At 44.0% G+C, this 24615-nt stretch overlaps 1 protein-coding gene across 3 annotated transcripts in view; it reads right to left on the bottom strand.

Annotated features, from left to right (window-relative positions):
- SLC35F3 (solute carrier family 35 member F3) overlaps nucleotides 1-24615 on the bottom strand; it is a 311515-nt gene that overhangs the window by 274221 nt on the left and 12679 nt on the right. The window contains exon 1 of one of the 3 annotated variants that reach the window (XM_033408876.2): nucleotides 5362-5718. The exons of the other annotated variants lie outside the window; for them this stretch is intronic. Within the exon in view, the coding sequence (XP_033264767.1) occupies nucleotides 5362-5395 (34 nt within the window). The 5' untranslated portion in view covers nucleotides 5396-5718. Of the gene's footprint in view, nucleotides 1-5361; nucleotides 5719-24615 lie in introns of those variants that run through there. 3 annotated transcript variants of the gene reach the window in all.

Here is a 24615-nt window from a genome sequence, read left to right as displayed (position 1 = left end):
AAAAAAATTAGTTAGATATCACTACTTTGACAGTGGTATGGGGGAAAGGCACTCTCATACACTTCTAGTAGGAGTGCCAACTGATATAACCTTTATTGAGAACAATCTGGCAGTACCTATCGCCGCCACCAATGCATACTCTTTGACCAGCAATCTCACTCCTAGGAATACATCTTAACAGATAGAAGCATGGGAACAGGGTGTGTACTGGCTATTCTTTACAGCCTCGTTTGTGTTAACGCAAGATTGTAAATGGTCCAACTGTTCTTCAGTACGGGCTGGTTAAACAGATTATGGTTCTGCCATACAGCAAATAGGATCCGGCGATAAAAACGAATGGGGAGATTAATTACGTACAGATGCATGTGCCACTGTGTGTGTGTGTGTGTGTGTGTGTGTGAGAGAGAGAGAGAGAGAGAGAGAGAGAGGTATAAACACAACGCATTTCTTTGGTAGGCTAAATAAAAACCAGGTAACATTAACAGTACTGTACGCTCTCTTGTTCGTTTAAAATTTTGAGCTATGTGAGATACAAACTACCATATATAAAATAGACAAACAACAAGGTCTTACTGTATAGCACAGGGAACTATATTCAATATCCTGTAATAAACCATAATGGAAAAGAATATGAAAAAGAATATATATATATGAATCACTTTGTTATACACCAGAAACTAACACAACACTGTAACTCAACTATACTTCAATAAAAAAATATATAAATTTAAACAAAAAAAATTTTTTGAGCTACATGAATGTATTACGTATTCAATAAATAACTCATTTTTTCAAGTGCTCACTCTGAAATGGAAAGCCATCTCCACTCTGGCTACAGGTTTCCTGCCTAGAATTACTTCTCTCCACCCTGCTTTATGGTACACTGGCTTTCACCAGGATGCTCTAATCACTGCCCTCTTAACTTAACTAGAATCTGGCTTCCAAGCTTCTGGGTATCTTTCTCTAAGCCGTGATTTCCTCTCCTTTGTCTATGTGAATGTACCCAGCCTCCCAGATTCATCTCAATGATCCCTGAAGCTTCCTTTGACCACCTCAGCCTCAGAGCTCCCTCCTTTATAAACTCCTGAAGCTCTACTGTCTGTTCTGATTCACCCTTAGCACTTACAATCATTTTTTCATTCTCTCCTTCTTGTTAGTCGTTTATACATGTGTTTGTTTCCCAACCGCACTGTATCCTCTTGAGGGTGGGACTGTATTCATATACCTTTGTTTCTCCATTAAACCCAGCACAGTACCTTGCATGGAGCAGAATATCAACAATGTTTCCTAGTTTGAGACTGAGATGATCCTGGTGGGCGTGGCCGATAATAGCTCCCAAAGTCCTGGAACCTCTGAATGTTCCCTTTTATAGTAAAGATTCTGCACATGTGATTAAATTAAGAATTCTAAGATGAAGAAGTTATGCTAAATGATCTGGGTGAGCCCTGTGTGTCCTTATAAGAGACGTGGAAGGAGATTAGATACCACACACAAGACAAGGCAATGTGACCACAGAGGCAGACACTGGAGTAGTGCAACAAGCCAAGGACTGCCAGCAGCCACCAGAGGCTGGAAGAAGGAAGGAACAGACTTTCCCCTTGAGCACAGACGGAGCACAGCTGTGCCAACACCTTGATTCCAGCCCAGTGAAATGCGTGTTGATCTTCTGGCCTCCAGAACTGCGAGAGAATCCATTTCTGTTGTTTTATGCCACCAGGTTTGTGGTCACCTGTTATGGCAGCCACAGGAAACGAACACACCTAGCGCTAAACTGTGGTACCACAGAGGGACAGGTACAGGACAGTCAAGGTAACAGAGATAGTGAAGCCAGGTGACCTGCTCCAGGTCAGACCCTGAATGAGCACAGAACGGATCAGAACCCAGGTCTCCTGACACGCAGTCCAAGGTTTTTCGTGACTCTGTCTCAACCCCTCAGACTCGTGCAGCGTGTAATCCTAGAGCCCATCCTTCTCCTAGGATTTGGAGAAGATGGAAGCAAGGCCAACTTGTCCTGTGTGATGGAGCTGCCCCTCTTGATGACCCCCCTCTTGGAAACGATGACCTTAACAGCCCATGTCTTCCTATACTTTGAGAGTTCACTGTTTTTATGGAACAGGGGATCCCAGCCATTCACAATGGGGCATTTTAGAAGCAGCGCCACAGAAGTCCCTGCTCAGATACCCAGGGCATGCTGCAGCATGAAACACCTTATACCTCGTGCTTATGCTAAGGGATGCCTTGTCTTTCAGAACTCTATTCTTTCAAAGCCCTCAGCTACCACAGCTAGACACACCTGCTCTAAGAGACATGGCGTCACATATTGCCAAGAACGAGGATGTACACTGTACATGAAAAGCATTTCTCGGGCTTCCCCGGTGGCGCAGTGGTTGAGAGTTTGCCTGCCGATGCAGGAGACGCGGGTTCGTGCCCCGGTCCGGGAAGATCCCACATGCCGCGGAGCGGCTGGGCCCGTGAGCCATGGTCGCTGAGCCTGCGCGTCCAGAGCCTGTGCTCCACAACGGGAGAGGCCACAACAGTGAAAGGCCCGCGTACCGCAAAAAAAAAAAAAAAAAGAAAAAAAAAAGAAAGAAAAGCATTTCTCTCTGAGAAATCTGCCTCCACTCTCCCTTCTTCCTCCCACCTCAAACTGTCCAGGGAGAAATGTGTCTATTAGAAATCTTTTCTAAAAGGGAACCCTCCTATACTGTTGGTGGGAATGTAAACTGGTGCAGCCACTATGGAAGACAGTATGGAGGTTCCTCAAAAAAACTAAAAACAGAGCTGCCATATGATCGAGCAATCCCACTCCTGGCCATATACCCAGACAAAACTATAATTCAAAAAGACACATGCACCCCTATGTTCACAGCAGCACTATTTACAATAGCCAAGACATGGAAGCAACCTGGATGTCCATCGACAGATGAATGGATAAAGAAGATGCGGTACATATATACAATGGAATATTAGCCATAAAAAGAATGAAATAATGCCATCTGTAGCAACAGGGATGGACCTAGAGATGATCATACTAAGTGAAGTAACTCAGAAAGAGAAAGACAAATATCATATGATATCACTGATATGTGGAATCTAAAATATAACACAAGTGAACTCATCTATGAAACAGAAACAGACTCACAGACATAGAGAACTGACTTGTGGTTGCCAGGGGGGTGGGAGCTGGGGGGAGGGAAGGATTGGGACTTTGGGATTAGCAGATGCAAACTATTTTACAGAAAATGGATAAACAGCAAGGTCCTACTGTGGAGCACGGGGAACTATATTCAGTATCCTGTGATAAACCATAATGGACAAGAATATGTGTGTGTGTTTGTATGTGTATACCTGAATCACTCTGCTGCACAGCAGAAATTCACACGATATGGTAAATCAACTATATTTCAATTAAAATTTTTTAAAAAGAAATCCTTCCTATTTCCTCATTTGGGGTTACTATCGTTAGAGCTTACTACTCTAAAAGCTAGGTTTGTCCAGAGTGTCCTTAAAATCAGACACTATTCTAGATACTGCAGAGAACAAACCAAAGTTACCATTCTAGTGAGGGAAGGTAGACAACAGATAAACAACTAAAAATATATAACATCAAGGGCCAAGTCCAATGAGGAAAAAATAAGGCGAGGTAAAGGGATAGAGCATAATAGGGGATGCTCTTTTAGACTTTTTTTTTTTCCTAGAAAAACCTGTTTTCTGTGCAGTTTTTGGTTTGAGGTGCCCTTTAACACAAGGAGGGAGGGACAGAAGGAAACATTTCTTGACTGATATCCGTTTTCTAGCTTATTTTCTCCTTTCCCTCCGTGGAGTATTCCCTCTGAGAACTGATCAATACAATGGAAACAGACGGCTGTCTGTCTGATGTTCACAGGCTTTCGTACCTCGTGTGCAGAGGTGTCTGAGAAAACCAACTTGGGACTAACAGACTGTTTCCAACCAGGTCTGACTAGAGACCGCCTCTGCTTCTGAAGAACAGCCTTGCTGTCTGCATCTCTGCCTGGGGACTGCCGTGTGCCCTTTGGGTCTTACAGTGCTTCCTTGGCGACATCTGGTTGGGGGCTGCCTCACCACGAGCAGCAGCTTAGGTTCCCTGATGTTGGACCTTCTTGGTTCTCGCTAAGTTTAGTCTGAAACTCAGATTATGAGAAAACAAGCCAGCCATCAGCGGGTCTACAGGGCAGAGTGGGGTAAAGGGCAGAATTTCTGGATGAGGGTCACATTAACGCCAATGGAAGGAGTCCTGGAGCGGCGGGGGTGGGGGGGGGTTGAAGGCTCTAGGGCTGGTTCCACCACGAGCTGGGTGTCCTCAGCCAGCTCCTCCCATCTGAGAAAGCATCTAAGCTGGGGCTGTATTTGTATTCAGGCAAGACTAACTGGGAAGCGCCTTAACTAAATTTCTGCCTCTTCCTAGCCTAGGCTGCTATCGTTTCTCTAAAGTTTCTTCCTTTACATTTTAACTACTGTGATGCCCATCTGAGCTGCTGACTTCCCAAGACACTGACCTCGACTGCAAACCACAGAGGTTAACACGGAAATGGCCCCTTCCTCAGGGGGTGGGGGGACAAAGAGAACCTAAGATGGCACTGGAGGAAGAACAAATTCAGAGAGTGATGTGCTAAGATTTCTCTTTGTGTGGCTCTTCGCCCTGAGAATAGGTCATCTTGCTACTTGTTTATACTTGTTTTCAAGCGACAGATCTTTTCAGATTCTTTTGCCATATAGGTTATTACAGAATCTTGAGGATACAAAATTAATACACAGAAATCTGCTGCATTTCCACACACTGACAACGAAAATCAGAAAGAGAAATTAAGGAAACACTCCCATTTACCATCGCATCAAAAAGAATAAAATACCTAGGAATAAACCTACCTCAGGAGGCAAAAGACCTGCACTCCAAAAAGTATAGGGCGCTGATGAGAGAAATCGAAAATGACACAAACTGATGGAAAGATATACCACGTTCTTGGATTGGAAGAATCAATCTTGTCAAAATGACTGTACTACCCAAGGCAATCTACAGACTCAATGCAATCCCTATCAAATCACCAATGGCATTTTCCACAGAACTAGAACAAAAAATTTTTTACTTTGTATGGAAACACAAAAGACCCCGAATAACCAAAGGAATCCCGAGAAAGAAAAATGGAGCTGGAGGAATCAAGTGGCAGATCTTCATATTCTCTTAGTTTTTTTTTGTTTTTTTTTTTACTGCTCAAAGGAGTGTGGACACACACCCCATGGGACACGTTAAAATTCAGGTCACATGAGGCCTAGTTGACTAAGAAGATCAATTTTCATAGATTAAATATTTATTTGTGTTGGAACAGACGTTAAATTACTTACCAAAAAACAGAAGTTGGCAGATCTCCAGAAGCATCCAGCTCACGGAAGTGTTCTTGTCGACTAAGTTTTTTATAGTATTTTTTTAAAAGCCTTCATTAGTTGCAAATATTAAAGTTGAAGAGTTTTTACTCACAATGCCATGGACAGTCCCGAGAGTCTCAATACCACCCATCTTGCCTGTGTACTGGAAGGATAGCCCAGCCCTCATCATGGAAGAATAGTTTTGTACCTGCTTCCTATTTCTTCCTACACATCCTCAGAAAAGCAGTACACTTACTGCTCATGAGGTAACTGAACTGGTCATTTTCCCTCTTTCCTTCTTGCTGAATCACATTCCAGAGGCCTTCTGTGGACCACAGTCTGTGCTCTTATGAATAAGGCTGCGTGAAGCCTGGCTGCCGGGGGCGGGACAGGGAGGGGTAACGGGCGGGTAACCGGCTTTTACAGCAGTGCCCTTGCAGCTTGCGCATTTCAGCGGCGCTACGTCAGTACTGACCTTGAACCGCCTTCTCAGGTCTACATCAGAGTTCGCAACGTAATCATTAACCAAATGGAAACCTCCTCTTCTTTTTCTAAAATTTGTATTGAAATATAGTTGATTTACAATGTTGTGTTAATTTCTACTGCACAGCAAAGTGATTCAGTTATACATACATAGATTCTTTTTCAGATTCTTTTCCATTATAGGTTATTACAAGATATGGAGTACAGTTCCCTGGGCTATACAGTAGGTCCTTGTTGCTTATCTGTTTTATACATATGTTAATCCCAGACTCCTAATTTATACCCCCCAAACCTCTTCTACTTGTATAGATTTTCAATTTTGAACAGAACAACCAAATCCCACCAAGCCTTTGCCCCTCCTATACGTGTGCAAGTATATTAATTCATACTCTGCATATAGGTGGTTTCATCCCAGTGAAAGCAAAATACCTCCAAGGATACACAACCAATAGCAACTGTTCTTCCAATTAGATGTGGTGCATATCATCCAAGTTCCAACGGTGTCCTTTAACTAAGGAGTTCTGGCATAGTTCCTTCTATTCTCGCCACAGTCATAAAAACATAATTTATCACTAGCTTTGTAGCTGGTTTTACAAGCTCCTCGGCAGTGGGACGACTTGTATGTGTTTCTGCCATGAGGAGGCCACTAACGATGGATGCTTCCTTCCTTAGCTCTCTGCCATTAGCAACAAAATTCAACCCTCTCGCGGTGGAAAAAACGTACTCTGTGCTTCTCTGGAAAGGACTGATTTACAGCAGGTCAATGGACTTTGCTTGAAACTGACCAACAACAGACTCTAGATGCCTGTCCCAGACCCTGGGTGTCACCAAAGTCAACCCCAAGGACTGGAACCTGCTCTTTCCCAGACGTGAGGTTCAAGGTGTCACACTTCCTACTCAATGTGGAAGCCCTGACCCAGAAACTAAAGTGAAAACTGGAAATCACAACAGAAATTAGGTAATTGGCTAATATTTACAACTGAATGCCCACATAAGCATCATGGAGCAAAACACAGAATGTAATTAGATTGGTACTTAGCGCCTTAGATACATATTTTTAAACAGAATCACTTTTAGAAATAGATGAAGCAAGTGTTCAACCCAGGAAGCTGAAACAAAAACAAAAAACAACTATAAAACAACTATGGCAGGAACCTCCCCCAAATTAAGGAAGCAATTAAAATTGATGCTGAATTTTTAAAAAATATATGTATCCCAATATTTGTAAAGTTTTATCATGACACACTTCAGCCTAGAGGCAAATGGATTGGTTATCCAACAAATTTCAATTTTTAGCTATTCATCAAGGTTCATCTTTTTACACTTTTCCTTTCATTTGCTTATGTAAAGTTATCACCTTAACAGATATACATGGCCCAGCCCATATAAATTTGTTCTACATTTGCACTGGGGTCTTCTGCATTCTTCAAATTCAACAGATTATCCTAAAACCATAGTATTTATGTTATTCCTTTATCCATGCTTTTACACTTTGATGAACCAGAGTTGCATCACTTATCCATTTTTTAGTATCAGGGATACAACTGAAACAATGAAAAATGCAAACTTAGTAGAAATAGTAACAGGAAAATGACACATAAACATACTAGCCAAATCTACTTTCATTCTGTTAACTAAACATGATTTGTGTTATAAGCTAACCAAGCTTTAAAAAACAAAATAATTAATCATTTAATGAGACCATGGAAAAATCATGTGCAATTTTACTCTTCAAATTGGGAAAATATCTGTGAAAAAGATTATTTCACCATTTTTCACTCAGATAACTACCAAATTCCCCTTGGACTACTGATGATTGATAGAGATCTACAGACTCCAAATGAGATCAATAGTCTTCTTGCTTTGTAAGCAAGGTTTGTTTCAAATGTCAAAGAGCCTTATCCACTATGGTCTCCCATTTTCATCACCTGAATTACCTCAGAACAATGTTTGGCTATTTTCTAAAACCAAATTTAGCCTCCATTCTCCTGTCAATGGACATTTGGGTTGTTCCCATATGATGGCTTCTGTGAATAACAGGAAATCCTGCCAATTGTAACTACATGGATGAACTTGGAGGACATTATGCTAAGAGAAATAAGCCAGACACAGAAGGGCAAATACTATAGGATTCCACTTATATGAAGTACCTGAAATAGTACTTACAGAAGCAGAGAATAGAATGGTGGTTGCCCTGAGCTGGCAGGGGAAAGAAATTAGAGGTTGTTCAAGTTTCAGTTATACAAGATTAGTAAGATCTAGAGGTCTGCTTTACAACACAGTATCTACGGTTAACAATACTGTATGGTGCACTTAAAAATTTAAGAGAGGGGCTTCCCTGGTGGCGCTGTGGTTGAGAATCCGCCTGCCGATGCAGGGGACACGGGTTCGAGCCCTGGTCCAGGAAGATCCCACATGCCGCGGAGCAACTAGGCCCGTGAGCCACAACTACTGAGCCTGCGCGTCTGGAGCCTGTGCTCCGCAACAAGAGAGGCCGCGATAGTGAGAGGCCCGCGCACCGCGATGAAGAGTGGCCCCCGCTTGCCACAACTAGAGAAAGCCCTCGCACAGAAACGAAGACCCAGCACAGCAATAAATAAATAAATTTTAAAAAAATATTTAAGAGAGTAGATTTCATATTAAGGGTTCTAATCACAAAACAAAACAAAGAGGCACAAGGAAGCTTTTGGGGGTGATGGATTATGTCCAGTACCTTCATAAGGGGATGGTTTCATAGCTATATGCATATATCCAAACCCATCAAATTGTACACACTAGATGTGCGCAATTTTTTGAATATCAACTATACCTCAGTAAAGCTGTCAAAAAAAATCTACCCTCAAAGGTTAATGATTTGCCATCCTGAGGATAATCAAAAGAAGAGTATTCCTGTGATGCAATTTATCAAGGAAATTCCCTTCAAAGGGTTCTAAAAATAGTCTGAGTACTGGCAGCACAGATATAATTAGGGGTGGATCTCAACTTGACCACCATGTAGCTGTGATAGTCATCTGGGTGTCCAATTTGTAGAATAATTGGTTTTTCAAAACCCACAAAGCTTTAATTGATTTGATTAATTTATTCCACCAAGATGCTGTGAGCACAGACCATCTGTCAAGCACTGTTCTAGCTGCCGGGGTACAAAAATGCACAGCAAGGTGATCCCTGCCTTTCCGGAGGGTCCTCAAATGGGGTTGGTCTAATGGGAGAGATTCACATTAAATAAACAGTCATTCAGCAGCAGTTTTTCTATAGTAGCTTTAAAGACACACCTCTTCCCTCTTCCCAGCAAACTGTTATGAGATTTTAAAGCTTGTACTTATTCCAGTAACAGAGTTATGAGGTTAAGATCACAACAGCTCCAATTAAATAGTTTTCCAGAAAAAGGCCCTGATGTGCTGTGAAGAATAATGAAAACATCAGTAGAATCACGGAGGGACAGAAATACCATAGTTACAAAAATGAGAGAAAGGCGTGCTGCCTGGGACGCGGTACCTTAGCTACATCCATACAAGGTGCGTGGAAAGAGAACAGCTCATTCCCTTAACTGCTCCAGCCACCTACACTAAATGCAGGCACCGTGCGGCAGCCAGTCGAGTGATTGTTATGGTGGCAAGAATTCTTATGGAAGAAAAAGAAAGAAAAAGAAGCTATGGCCTATCCAGTACCCAAGGAACTGGGCATCCTCATGGACACTTAGTGCAAGCATTGTAAATCTGTACACGCTTTCTGGAAGGCATTCCGCAGTGATAGCATCTTATTGGTAAATATTAACATGCATTCCCTTCAACCCAGTAATTGCGTTTCTATTTATCTGTCTCATGCAAACACCAAAGACAAATCCACAAGATAAACGTGCAAGGATGGTGGCTGCAGAAATTTTAATAATAGTTAACAAAAAAACAACAACTGGAAACGACCTTACTGTCCCTCACCAGGGACAGGCTTAAATCAACGACAGTCCCCTGCCAACAGGGGGACCGAGGCAATACACCTTCCATAGGAGTGAGGTTTGACTTAGTCAAAATGATCTCTGATGGCTGTTTCCTCGGGTGAGTAGGAAAGGCAGGAGTTGGTCTGTGCTTAGGAATCCTGCTTAGGGATCCTCAGGAAGGGAGACTCAGGCTCAGTGTGGCCGAGCGCCCGCAGCAAGGATGCGGGGCCTGAGCCCTGGTGGGGATGGGGGGGTGGGGCAGAGTGGAGGGCCGATAGAGCAGCGGGGAAGCATCAGCCCAACCACTTAAATCGTGTTTCATTCCTGATCTCCGTGCAGGCATCTCTGCACCTCTTTGTCTTTTTCTGGGTCTCCTTCTGTCAAGCCCAAACAATTAAATGGAAATAAGTTCAGTATGCACAGGATGCTCTTTCACCGTATGGTTGATAGGTACTAGCATTATCGTGTGTGTGTGTGTGTGTGTGTGTGTGTGTGTGTGTGTGTGCGCGCGCGCGTATTATTAGGTGAACAAAAAGCACAACAATGTGCCAATTATGATCCCGTTCTAAAAAAATACAGGTGTGAATACATGCATATGAGTGTAAACGCCTATGATAAATGAGTTAGGCTCACATCAATATATAAACAGTGGTCACCTCCTGGGAGCAGTTTCAGAAAATTGAGCAGGGTACTTATGTTATGTTATTCCTTGTGTGCACTGCTTAAATTTAATAGAATGGTCTTTAAAATTTTTTTTTTTTTTTTCGGTACACGGGCCTCTCACTGTTGTGGCCTCTCCCGTTGCGGAGCACAGGCTCCGGACGCGCAGGCTCAGCGGCCATGGCTCACGGGCCCAGCCGCTCCGCGGCATGTGGGATCCTCCCGGACCGGGGCACGAACCCGTGTGCCCTGCATCAGCAGGCGGACTTTCAACCGCTGCGCCACCAGGGAAGCCCTAAAATATTTTTAAAATATGGAAACAAAGACCACTGTGGCCTTTGACCTCTGAGCTTTTGGTGGTTTCTAGAGCTCCTCAGCTTCTTCCTCCCTGAATGTCATGCTCGGCCTTGCTTCAAAAAATGTTCAGTCCCAAGAGAGTCTAAGTGAAGAACCATTCTTCTAAATGGGATTCACGCTGATTTCTGTAAGTGGTTCTCCCACAAGTGAAGCCGTAAGTGTCAGAGCAGGACTGAGCCATGACTATGATTCAGGCACTCTGACACCTCCCAGCTGTGGCAATGATGCTCTTCAACTCTCTGTGACACACGCATCTCATTACTATTCGATGTTATAAAGACATTTCCAACACAACCTGAGACGTCACCTCGTCTTTGCAAATAGAGATTCCCAAAGTTCCCAACAATACTTAACTTGTACTATTATCGAAGCCAATTAGATGTGAAGAAGGATTTATGCACTTAGCTCAGTGTTCCAAGCACTAGCTACCACTTTTGAGATCCTGGTAACTTGAAAGAAACTGAAGCATCCTAAAAAAGACTGGGAAGAATAGATAGGCTTGCCATTCCAAATTCTACAGTCGATAATGGCGAGCGGGTGCTCTGAGGTTCAATAATCTACTAATAAACCAAACGGATGCTTTTTAGCCCTCATCTTCCTTAAATGCCACATTGCATTTAATGTTATTAACCAGTTCTGCTTCCTTATCACCTTTTCCTTTCCTGGCTTCCATAAGCCTATATTCTTTTATCTCTTCTCCTTCAGTCTTTCTGACTCCATTTGCCTACATGAGTTCCTTTACCTCGGTATGTCTATACATCCATCGGTCCAGCCACCCATCCAGCCACCCATCCATCCATCCATCCATCCATCCATCCATCCATCCATCCATCCATCCACCCTGGTTTTAGCTTTTCTTTCCTCTTTGGCCGTACCTTCCTTAGTTATAATGGCCCTTTTGTTGTTTTCTGAAAGCCATTCCCTCTATTAGTATCCCAAAATCCATTTGGGGGGAAATTCTCAGTGCCTATCATCTTGACAGAAGGCAATATTCTGAGCGTGACTCTCAATGCATCTTCCAACCACCTAAGCTAGGGCCCCAAGATTCTTCAACATCTTACCTCCTGGTACAGCCAGAGGAAGATGCCCTGACCCAGATTCAGCCAATCAGATGTCTGTAAATCTTGAGCAAGTGAAGCAAAGACAGAGGGACCAACTGGAGATCAGATTTATCAGTTGCAGGCCTTCTTCTTAGGTATGGACTTTGCTGTGGTCTCTGCCTCCTAGTATCTGGAGACCGAGCATCACTTCCGTTTTTCAGGCTTGGCCATTTGATCACCTTTGGTTTATATGAGTCTTCAGTGCTCTTCCAGAAAGTACCTTTTTGCATATGATTGACAGATTGAATAGCTGTTGCTTGTGACCAAGAACACCAACTAATCCATAAGAGCAGTGGCACTGATACACTTCATTTATCTCTAGTCACCTATAGTTTGGTAACAAGAGTCAACCCAAACCTCTCTTCTGAATTCTGCAAACTACCTCCAACTAATTATGGCTGTTCATTACCTGACGATCACCCGGTCACCCCAGTCAGAAATTTGAACGTCAGCCTCTCCTCACCCCTAGTGACCTGGCCTTAGTTGTGATGTTTATTTTCTTCCGCCTAAATTACAGCATTTTAAGCTTCCTAACCGGGCAATGCTTTCAGCCCAGTCTCCGTGCTGGTTAAGTGGACTTTCTTAAATGCACATAGGATGCTATCACTTCCCTTTTCCAAACACTTCAAAGGCTCTTCTTTGCCGACATCAGAGAACCTCAAACCTGTTTTTCCAAACGTTAGACGATTCCAACAGGGCACTTTAGTGTTAATACAAAATAACTGATATCTTCAAATTCATAGGAAAAGTCTTAATTTTCATAATAATGGGCAAGCATAAACAGAGAGCTAATCCGATGGGCTGGGATTATCTTTACTAGGGCAGAGATCTACGGACAGACAGCCCTGGACAATTTTTCTCCTTACTCTTTTTTTTTTAAATCAAAAAGGTATATCCCATCTTGAATGTTTAAACCCTCTTTACCCACTCAGTTTACGTTCAGATCATTTTGTATCCTGGCTAAAGCCTTTATCAAAGATAATCACTTTCTAAAATGCCCTTCATCTCCTTTTCTAAGGCTACGTCCTCACATACAGGGCCTTCTAATTCACCGAAAGGCTTTTCCTTGCCTCCTACTGCGTGAAGCTGGTGTTCTTTATCTTTTTCCCTTTCTATGCAACTTCTGGGAATGTCTCATTTTGATGTGGCGGAAGCATTTGGTGCCAAACGTTGTGAACTGCTGGCTTCATGGGGGTAGATGGGAGGAGAGAGAGGGATCATTCAGTGCTAAGTGGCAGGTCTTGCCATCACAAAACTCTACAACAAGGCTCTGGGTGGGAATCAGGAAAGGAAGCACCAAATGCCCCCCCAGCCCTTCCTGTCTTGGTCTGAGATGTAAGTTTTGATAATGACAGGCATGGACTACAAGACACGTAGCGAAGACAGGATACAGACCAGACAGTAAGTAACCTATAAAAATTTACCAAACCAGGAAAAGCTTACTCCTTTGACCTGAGCTGAAGATGTCACTTTGTCTGCTCCCCTTTTACAAACAATTATCAAAAGGTCAATAACGTTTCCTAAGATGTATCTCTGTCTTCACTAGGCTAACACTAGGGACTGCAGAGAGGTCACAGCAACCTAGAAGGAAGGATGTGTAATAATACTCATCATCCCTTACCTCTCGGTAAGTTGGTGATATTCACCAAGACCAAACACAAACTATATAGGGACTTCCCCGGCAGTCCAGTGGTTAAAACTTCACCTTCCAACGCAGGGGGTGCAGGTTCGATCCCTGGTCGGAGAGCTAAGATCCCATATGCCTCGTGGCCAAAAACACAAAAAACATAAAACAGAAGCAATACTGTAACAAATTCAATAGACTTTAAAAGTGGTCCACATCAAAAAAAAATCTTTAAAAGACAGAAAATACATAATTAATATTCATTTAAAACTTAGAACCAAGTTTTACTTCTCCTCAAAATGCAGAAAGACTCAAGAGAACGTCATTCTAACCAAACAACAACAAAGAGTTGGATAATATACAAATTATAATATTTATTGAGCCCAGCAGAAAGCAGAGGTAGGAAGCAAGTAAACTGATTTCCGAAGGGGGACAAGTGCCTCAAAGCTGACATGAAAACACCACCTGTTTCACCTTTTGCACAGCATGGAAGAAAGAGGAGGCTTCCATACCAGTGGGTAAGAAGAAATCACCTCAATGTTTAATGAATTCTTAAAGGAAAAATACAGACTGGTATATCAATTTGGAAGAGCTGGGAGTCTCAGACACAAGGGGAGTTTGTTCCCTGAGCCTCTACCAAGTAGCTTTCTAGAAGCATTAGGGGCAGGCAGGAGACAGAGAGCGCCTTTCAGGGCAGCAATGGCTCCTAGGAGGCGACCAGGGGCTACCGGGAGACAGGCACGAAGCCCCCTGTCCACTTCCCCATCCCTCCTCTCATACAAAGAAAAAGTCTTAAGCCACTGGGCAGCAAACTCTCTTATGCCAGCGCCAAGAAAAACAATCTCTTGCTTCTAGGGTAGAAGGAGGAACAAAGCCAGCTCACTCTGGGGGTGAAGTAGGAAATCCTCTTGACCCCAGGACACAAGCAAAGATCCACTGCCACTGCCACAGGGGGAGAGAGAGGGTTAAAATGGAACCCCCGCCCCCCAAAAAAAACCCAAACCCAGATCAGTTCCCAGCTAGATTGGCTCAACTCCCCACGCTAATGGCCTGACATAAGAAAATGTGTGCACGTTTCTGGGTATCCATCATCTATAACCCAGTCTCTTTTGTCCTTATCCACACAGTATTTAGTATTCAATCAGCTATTACTAGATACACAAAAAAGCAAGGGAAAAACAACCCGCTATCAAGAAATAAAGCAATCAATAGAACCAGATACAAAGACTACCAGACACTGGTTCTGTCAGAGAGGAACTTTGTTTTAATAACTATGATTAAAATGTCAAGGCATCTAATGGAACAGGTGGGCAAACATGCATGAACAGATAGGAATTTCCCCAGAGAGATGTGCGTGGAAGACAGCGCTTCCAAAGGGGCATTAACATTACAAAGTAAACCTAGAGCTTCCAAGGAGCGTGATGGGATCCCATTTTTCATATGATGCTCATATTACAATGTATGAAAGATGCCTTCCTTGATCATTGCAGCAAATATCAGTGCTAGACAAAAGGCTTCCTTATAAAGGACAGGATACAGCCAGATTTTCATCAAAACATCTTTCACGTCTGCAGGAAGCCACCTTCGCAACAGAATGAAAGCTTGTGGCTTTTTTGATCACTTTAAAATTGAGGAGAGCACCCATGCAGGTGTCACAAAAATAAACAGTCTACATGCCTATAACATTCTGTGTCTTGATCCAGATACGGAAAACACGAGTATATTCATTTGGTAAAAATTCATCCATTGAGCTACACACTTAAAACTTACACTCATTTCATTATGGATATTTTACTTCAATGAGAATGCCTTTTTTTTTTTTTTTTTTTGACTGCGTGGCTTGTGAGATCTTAGCTCCCAGAAGAGAGATCGAACCCAGGCCCTAGGCAGTGAAAACGTGGAGTCCTAACCACTGGACCACCAGGGAATTCCAGAGAATGTCTTTTTAAAATAGCTCATTTTCAGTAGAGCACAGGGGACTCTACTCAATGTTCTGTAATCATCTATATGGGAAAAGAATCTGAAAAAGAACAGATACATGTATATGTATAACTGAATCACTCTGCTGTACACCTGAAACTAACACAACACTGTAAATCAACTAGACTCCAATATAAGATAAAAAATTTTAAAAACTTTTTTAAACAGCTCATTAAAATATTCCTGGTAAAATTTTAATTTTTATCTTGCCTGATGGTAGTTTTTTTAAAAGCAACTTAAATACATATGGGCTGTGTAACTCAATAGTGTAACCCATCTAGCTGACTAGTTAGTATCAGGGAAATTATCTGGATGACATAAGTGGCTTTATAAAGACTTCTTTTAAGAATAAGGAAGTCGGGCTTCCCTGGTGGCGCAGTGGTTGAGAATCTGCCTGCCGATGCAGGGGACACGTGTTCGTGCCCCAGTCCGGGAAGATCCCACATGCCGCGGAGCCGCTGGGCCTGTGAGCCATGGCCGCTGAGCCTGCGCGTCCGGAGCCTGTGCTCCGCAACGGGAGAGGCCACAACTGTGTGAGGCCCGCGTACCACAAATAAATAAATAAATAAATAAATAAATAAAAGAATAAGGAAGTCAAGTGCATAGAAAAGATCTAGTAGCAAACGTAATGGAAACACAAGCAGCAAAAATGTCTTGGGGAGCTTCCCTGGAGGCGCAGTGGTTGAGAGTCCGCCTGCCGATGCAGGGGACACGGGTTCGTGCCCCAGTCCGGGAAGATCCCACATGCCGCGGAGCGGCTGGGCCCGTGAGCCATGGCCACTGAGCCTGCGCGGCCGGAGCCTGTGCTCCGCAACGGGAGAGGCCACAACAGTGAGAGGCCCGCGTACCGCAAAAAAACTTTACTCAGGGAAGCTCCCATGGATAGAGGCCACTTGTGATTCACAGGATAAAATATGTATCCATTCTATAGCCTGGGCACATCTGAACCTGAGGACATACTTCAACTCCTTAGATGAATAATTGATATCCTCTATCATCCTTCTTAACATGTAAAGAATAGTATTAAAAGTATGGCTCTAAGTATATTGAGTATATTTTGCAATTTTTTAAAAAATCACAGGCTTGTTAGCAGCTCTTTGCAGGAAACCACCCTCAGCAGGAAGCCCCTTTTCTTGTCACTTTAGCAAAGCTATATGGTAACTAACTTTTAAACACGGCACCCCCACGCTCTACTCATCTCCTGCCCAAGCACAGCTTTCAAATCTTTAAATCACACGTTACTTTGCCTAACTTGTCGGTTCTTTCTGCAGGTCAAAGTGGAAATGAAGAATAAGTAATGAACAGATGGCCGGATCTCTTCCCTAGCTTCCCCTTCAGTAATGTTGCGAACAAACTGTGTCGCCAAACTGTGTGAACAAGATAACATCTAGGGAAAATCACAAGACGTCAACAAGCCTGCACACACGCCTGCACGCAGTGGGGTATGGCGACGACTCTGACCCCCTATTCTCAATGATCCACTGAGATGACCTCCCTGTTTCCCTTTAAAAGCTTTCATGGCCGAGCAGAATCTTGGGAGGTAGCTTTGGGGGGACACCGAGTCCACCACCTCCCCAGATTGCCGACATTCCGATTAAAGGCACTTTTCCTTTCTGTGCGTATTAATTTTGTAAGCGGTGAGCAACAGGACCTGATTCTTTCGATAACAGGCGTTTAGACTACATTTTGCAAACTTCCACTTTGCGTGTGCAATTTTCTGAAGACCAGAATTCACAGAGAAAATGGTATCCAAAATTATAGCCAACAATAAGTTGGCTGGAGTTAACTGAAGCACAGAAATTTAAACAAAGAAAAGCCCTCAACCCTTAGCTTTAGCTGCTTCTTCTATAAACAATTCGCAATTAACATGGATAAAACTTTTAAGTGAAGCAATTTGTGCTTCACCAACCTCTGTCATCTCCTCGGGGAAAACTAGTAAGTAGTAAAATGATGGTGAGGTACGGCACAAAGGGTCATATCCAAAGTCCCAATTATTTTTACTATGGCCTCGCCATTACTTAAAGAGCCAGGGCTTCCCTGGTGGCGCAGTGGCTGAGAGTCCGCCTGCCGATGCAGGGGACACGGGTTCGTGCCCCGGTCCGGGAGGATCCCACGTGCCGCGGAGCCGCTGGGCCCGTGAGCCATGGCCGCTGAGCCTGAGCGTCCGGAGCCTGTGCTCCGCAACGAGAGAGGCCACAGCAGTGAGAGGCCTGCGTACAGGAAAAAAAAAAAAAAAAAAGAGCCAAAACCTATGGTTTTCCTTAGGCACACACTTCTTCAGAACTTCCACTGCACTAAAGCAGTATCTAAATCTGTGAGCTGACTTTGCAAAAAAGAGAAGAAAAGTGGCCTTCCTTTAAGAAGGGAAAAATGAGACCTGCTTCTATTTACAAACATCTAGATGTCCAAGACAAGTGGGACTATGTTTTAGAGCGACCCTGCTATTCAGGATTTCAGTGGAACCATGACAATGACAACAGCAGAGCCAGAGCTGTAATTTCCAGTTCTGATTTCCAGAGGTCCTCAACGGTCACCATCCCCTATAGACAACCTGATCCATCCAGGCACCAACGTCTCCATAGAGACTAGTCCCCTCCCCCCAGTGACCACCTTTTTAAAAGAGATGTTTACGGTGTTATAACACAAACGGCAAAGCATGTGATACACTTTTACACCCATAGACCCTTTTACACACATATACCCTGCCACCCAGATTCCCACTTGGAGTATTTGCACCACACCAGAAAGAAGGCTCCCTAACGCCCCTTCCCAGCCCATAAACCCTAAGTGTAACCACTCTTCCAAACTTCATCGCCACAGAGTAGCTGTGCCAGCTTTTGAACTTTATACAGATGGAATCATACAGTACGTGTTGGGATAATCCTCTGTTGCAAAGCTTACCAATTTCAAAGGTACTCAGAGAACCACATAAAAGTACGAGGGTTCTATGAGTGGGTTGTTCAACGGTCCTTGTCCCAGACTTCTGGCTTCCACAGCTGGCCAGGTGGGAAATTATAACACCTCTTTGCAGCGAGAAGAGAAAAAAAAAAATCGAAAAGCCAATCATACCTCACTTTCCCGCCAGAAATCAAAGGAAACTCTTGCTGCCCTGGCAGAGGGGGATGGAGACCAAGGACAGCTGGGTCCTTCCCCCTCTGACACCTGATCAGCTGCTCCCAGGGACGACTGTGTACAGGAGAAACTGGCAGTGGTAGAATAAAGCACTTTCTGTCTGGGGTGCAGGAGCTTCCCTTATCAATTGCTCTTAAAGGGGCGACTCCCCAGAGCTGGTCCTCTCAACAACCTCTCAAATTTTCTCCACTTCTATTTCCTCTCTCACCCCCAAGAAGAGCTCCCCACCAGATTTAATCTGTCGGCACCATCTCTGCAGAGCTGCTCATCACAAAGGCTGCAAGGAATTTATTCAAAGCCCTAAAAACTGTCTTACAGAAACAATGCAGTGAAAGCCATGTTAAGTCTCCTGGTCACCTATTCTGCTCCCTAAAAAGTGTGACCCCAGGCCTGGGTACTCCTGTGGCCCAAAAGGAAATCCTCATTTTCTTTAAGAGCTGCGTTAGAAACTGGAACTGCATTTTCTCTTATCTGCCAAGCTCTGAAATGCAAACGCTGAATCTACCATGGTTGAGTGTTCAACATAATTAATCAAAGATTTGGTCCAGGACTGGTTCTCACCTCAAGGCTCGGCTAGGGAAGGATTTGCTTTTCCACTCGTATGGCTGTAGGGCAGCCTTCAGCTCCTTGTGGCTGTAAGGCTGAGAGCTTCCGTTTTGCCAGCCAGAGGCCATCCTCAAGTATCAAAGGTCACCTGCAGTTCTTTGTCACACAGGCCTCCCAATATGGCCAATCCTTTCATCAAGGCTGGAGAGAGAAGATCTAAAGCAAGTTTGCTGGCAAAATGGAATCTCACGTAACACAACATGATCACAGAAGGGATATCCCATCACCTGTCATATTCTATTGGTTAGAACCAAGTCACAGGTCCCACCCACACTCAGAAAGAGGGAATTACTCAAGGGCTGAACATCAGAAGCGGGCATCAATGCGGAACATCTTCAAGTTTGTCTGCCATGACACTACAACCCTGGGATTCCCCTCCTGGATATATATCCAAAAGAAATGGGTGCCAGTATTCTTCTAACACAACTACAAAGATGTCCACAGCAGCTCTATAAGGTACCTGTCACCTCTCCTCCCTCAGCTTAGCACCTTCACACAGGCTTCTTCTCATAAAAACTGTTTGAGATTCAAACCCCACTCTTGCCTCCCACTCAATACTCTTCCTGCAACCTCGCAAGCAGACTTGATTCTGAAACCAATCAATCTCTCCCACCCCCAGCTCAAGGAGCCTTGGCCTTAATACACTTTAGCATTTCTGCTTTCTCTGTTCCATTGAGGATTCCAAAAGTCTCCCTTTTTCTTATTCTTAAGGAGAAGATCTTCCCTTTTTTAACAAGGGAACCCCCCCCATAACTTATAATAATGCCTTTAATTCTCATGCATTCACCTTGAGGCAGAAGTAATATGATCCCTGAGTGGTTGAAACCTAACAGAACCCTGGGGGGCTCCTGGGCACAAAAGCCTTTCTGTGTCCCCCATTTCTTGATTACAGGAAATAGGCTTCATTCCGCCTCTACGACCTTCTCTGAGTTCCAAGGAGCAGGTTCAAACAGTTGCTAATCAGGGAAGAGAGGGGATGCAGAGACAAGGGCGGAAGAGTCAAGAAACAAGAGCGCAGGACTTCTCTGGTGCAGTGATTAAGAATCAGTCTGCCAATGCAGGGGACATGGGTTCAATCCCTGGTCCAGGAAGATCCCACATGCCGCAAAGCAACTAAGCCCGTGCACCACAACTACTGAGCCCGCGGGCCTAGAGCCCGTGCTCTGCAACAAGATAAGCCACCCCAAGGAGAAGCCCGAGCACCTCAACGAAGAGCAGCCCCCGCTCACCACAACTAGAGAAAGCCCGCACACAGCAATGAAGACCCAGTGCAGCCAAAAAATTTTAAAAATTAAATTAAAGGTTAAAAAAAACACACTTTATATTGAGGTATGATTAACATACAAAAAGCCACACATATTTCACGTATACAAATGGATGAGTTTGGGGATAGGTATACATTGATGAAAACGATCTATGCCACAAACACATCCCGCTGAAGAGCATGTTTGGGGGACACTGATGTGGCCAGAGGTGGGGGATGGGGACCAAGGCAGATGCCCCTGAGGGTCTTGGTCGGTTCGGGCTGCTATCACAGGTGCCACAGACTGCGCGGCAGAAATTCATTTCCCATGGTTCTGGAGGCTGGAAGTCTGACATGAGGATGCCAGCACAGTTGGGTTCTGGTGAAAGCCCTCTTCCGGGCTGTAGATGGCCATCTTCTCATTGTGTCCTCACATGGTAGAAAGAGAGTGACCTAGCTCTCTGCACTCTTCTTAGAAGGGCACTAACCCTATTCATGAAGGCACCACCTCATGACCTAATGACCTCCCAAAGGCCCACCTCCTTATTCCATCACACTGGGGGTTAGGACTTCAACATGCACATTTTCCGGGGACAAAAACACTCAGACCATAACACTTGGGTTCAGTCCTACCTGGAAGACGGCACAAGCACTGAAATGCTGGAGGGAACCAGTGACAGCGCTGCCTGGGAAGTGTAGAACCTCCACCTTCCCTGAGACAACGTGTCAGAGTGCACACAATTCTCCCTGCTTTTTGGATAAATTCTGATATAATAATGTTACAAGTCCCTGTGCCCAATGCACAGCAAGGCTAAAAAAACCAAAACATCAGAGTTTGGAGCAGAGAAAGGTCTGTAGCAGGGCCCAGCAAGGAGAACGGATGGCTCACGCCCCAAAAGCCCCAAGCTCCCCAAAGGGTTTCAGCAAAGCATTTTTAAAGGCCAGGTGAAGGAATGGGGGGTTGCAGGGTATGTGATCAGCTTGTGCACAATTCTCTGATTGGCTGATGGTGAGGTAACAGGGTGGTGTCACAGGGGTCTTTAGGTGCCAGTAGGTCTGGGGGCTCCTGATCATTGAGTAGTGAATTTCTTCCATTTGGTGGTGGTTTTAGCATCTGTAGAACTACTCAGGAAATATGCATGAGGTAGTATTATTTGGGTGCTTCAGAGAGGAGCTACAGCAGAGGATATGGGGGAAGGGTCTGTCCTGGGGAGGCCCCGTAAGGTACGGTCTCGGTTACAATAACTAACCCTTTAAGGCCTGGGCTATGCTATGCCATTGGCTGAAACAACGACATTTTTATTTCAAAAATGTTCACATTTACCGAAAGGCTGAGAAAACAGTCCAATGAACACACATATATCTATTATTCAGATTCACCAAAAATTACAATTTCGCCACATTCTGTTCATCTGTCATTCAATCTAACTATCGATCTATAATTGATTTTGTTGAACTACTTAAAGTACATGACAAACATAACAACACTCTATCCCTAAATACTTCAGTATCTCTTAGGAATAAGGACATCCTCCTATGTGACCACGCTAATATAATTAAGCCCAAGAAAAATAACAATATTCCATAAAATAATTTAATAAACTGTAGGCATTCAAATTTCCTCCAATTGCCTCCAAAATGTCTTTCATACCTATGGGTGATATTGTGATTTATAGTAAAAAATATGTATTTGGTTTTCATCCCCATTTCTGGCACTGAGCTCCTAAACCCCTTGGAATTTCCTAAGTGATAAAAACAGGAAACATGTTTTTGTTATTCACAGCAAGCCTCTTTCAACCACACCTGAGTTTATGTTAATGAAGTGACTTTTGGAAAGCCCCTAAGGATGGGGGCTGGTTGCCAGGGGAACCAATTCATTAGAGGGTTCTTACTTTCTGTCCCACCTACCCCCATCTCCAGGAGAGGAGAGGGACTGGAGGGTGAATCAACCACCACTGGCCATGATTTAATCAGTCATACCTAGGTAATGGGGCTTCCAAAATAACCCAAGAGGAGGGAGTTTGGAAAGTTCCAGACTGACGGACATAGCATGTGGAGATGCTGGGAGGGTGGTGCACCCAGAGCGGGCATGGAAGCTCTGTGCCCCTTCCCACATCCCTTGCTCTAAGCATCTTTCCTCTGGGCTGTTCTTAAGTTACATCCTTTCATGATAAACAGATGATCTAGTAAGTAAATTGTTTTCCTGAGTTCTGTGAGCCACTTTAGCAACTTAAATGAACCCAAGGAGGGGACTGTAGGAACCTCTACTAGTGATTGGCATCTGAAGTGAGGGGCAGTCTTGTGGGACAGAGCCCTTAGCCTGTGGGATCTGATGCCATCTCCAGATAGACAGTGTCAGAAATGAGTTAAATTGTAGCACACCCAGCTGGTGTCACAGAATTGTCTGGTATGGGAAAAACTACCACACATTTGGTGACCAGAAATGTCAGAAGTGAGGTACTATTCAGAGTAAAATGTAAAGGAAAACAATAGTGTGTTTTCTCTTTATTCTGTTTCCCCCAAAGCAACACAAACACCTCTACACAGAAAATGAGGCAGTCTCAGTACGCTGCTGAGGCCTTGGGACCAGAGACGGAAGCCACTAGAAGATAACTATTATCTTGTCACCTCCTGGCCTTTCATCAAGGGCAAGGTGGCCAAGGGACCCCGGCTGACTAAGCCACCTCCCTCCCCTACAGAAGCCACAGCAACAGAAAACAGTAGAGAAATCCAGGTCCCTAGGTACTGATTCGAGGGATGGTCACCTGCTGACCATTAGGAAGCATCAGTTCCAAAGACGCACAGCCTCCTGTCCACGCTCAGACTTCCATGTGTGCAGTTCAAAGAGAAGGTGGGGGCCTAGGAAGGAGGCGAGCAAGACAGGAAAGGAGGAGGGAGCTAGACACTGTCCTCCAACAACTCAACCTCATCCTATATTTTAGCGCAAACTCATCCCTGAGTCTTACACTCATCCACACATGGGGAAGTGGTTCCAGGATCACCTAGCACCAGCCAGAATGGCCATCATCAGAAAGTCTACAGATAATGAGTGCTGGAGAGGGTGTGGAGAAAAAGGAACCCTCATACACCGTTGGTGGGAATGTAAGTTGGTGTAGCCGCTATGGAGAACAGCATGGAGATTCCTTAAGAAACTGAAAACAGAGCTACCATATGATCCAGCAATCCCACTCCTGGGCATATATCTGGAGAAAGCCATAATTCGAAAAGATACATGCACCCCAACATTCACTGCAGACCATTCACAATAGCCAGGACATGGAAGCAACCTAAATTTAGTTCATTGACAGATGAATGGATAAAGAAGATGTGGTATATTTATACAACGGAATACTACTCAGCCATAAAAAGGAATGAAATAATGCCATTTGCAGCAGAGTGGATGGACCTAGAGATTATCATACTGAGTGAAGTAAGCCAGATAGAGAAAGACAAATATCGTATGATGTCACTTATATGTGGAATCTAAAAAAAAAAATGATGCAGATGAACTTGTATACAGAATAGAGACAGACCCACAGACATAGAGGACAAACTTACGATTGGATCAGGGGACAGATTAGGAATTTGGAATTGACATAAACACACTACTATGTATAAAACAGCCGACAAGGACCTACTGTATAGCACATAGAACTATACTCAATGTTTTGTAATAGCCTATAAGGGAAAAGAATCTGAAAATAAAACAAAACAAAATATATATATATATATATATATATATAATATATATGATTGAATCACTTTGCTAGACACCTGAAACTATCACAACATTGTAAATCAACTATATTTCAATAAAATACATATATACACATATCTATATTCAAAGTAACAGGCACGTAAATCAGGACGTTTTGATTTTTTTTTTTTTTTTTTTTTGCTGTACGCGGGCCTCTCACTGTTGTGGCCTCTCCCATTGCGGAGCACAGGCTCCAGACGCACAGGCTCAGCGGCCATGGCCCACGGGCCCAGCCGCTCCGCAGCATGTGGGATCTTCCCGGACCGGGGCACGAACCCGCGTCCCCTGCATCGGCAGGCAGACTCCCAACCACTGCGCCACCAGGGAAGCCCCGTTTTGATTTTTATTAACAGAGAA

This window comes from Orcinus orca, chromosome 14 (genome assembly GCF_937001465.1).
Source record: "Orcinus orca chromosome 14, mOrcOrc1.1, whole genome shotgun sequence".
Classification (NCBI taxonomy): Eukaryota; Metazoa; Chordata; class Mammalia; order Artiodactyla; family Delphinidae; genus Orcinus; species Orcinus orca.
The sequence above is the reverse complement of the archived record's forward strand: the minus strand, read 5'-3'. Positions and strand labels throughout refer to the sequence as shown.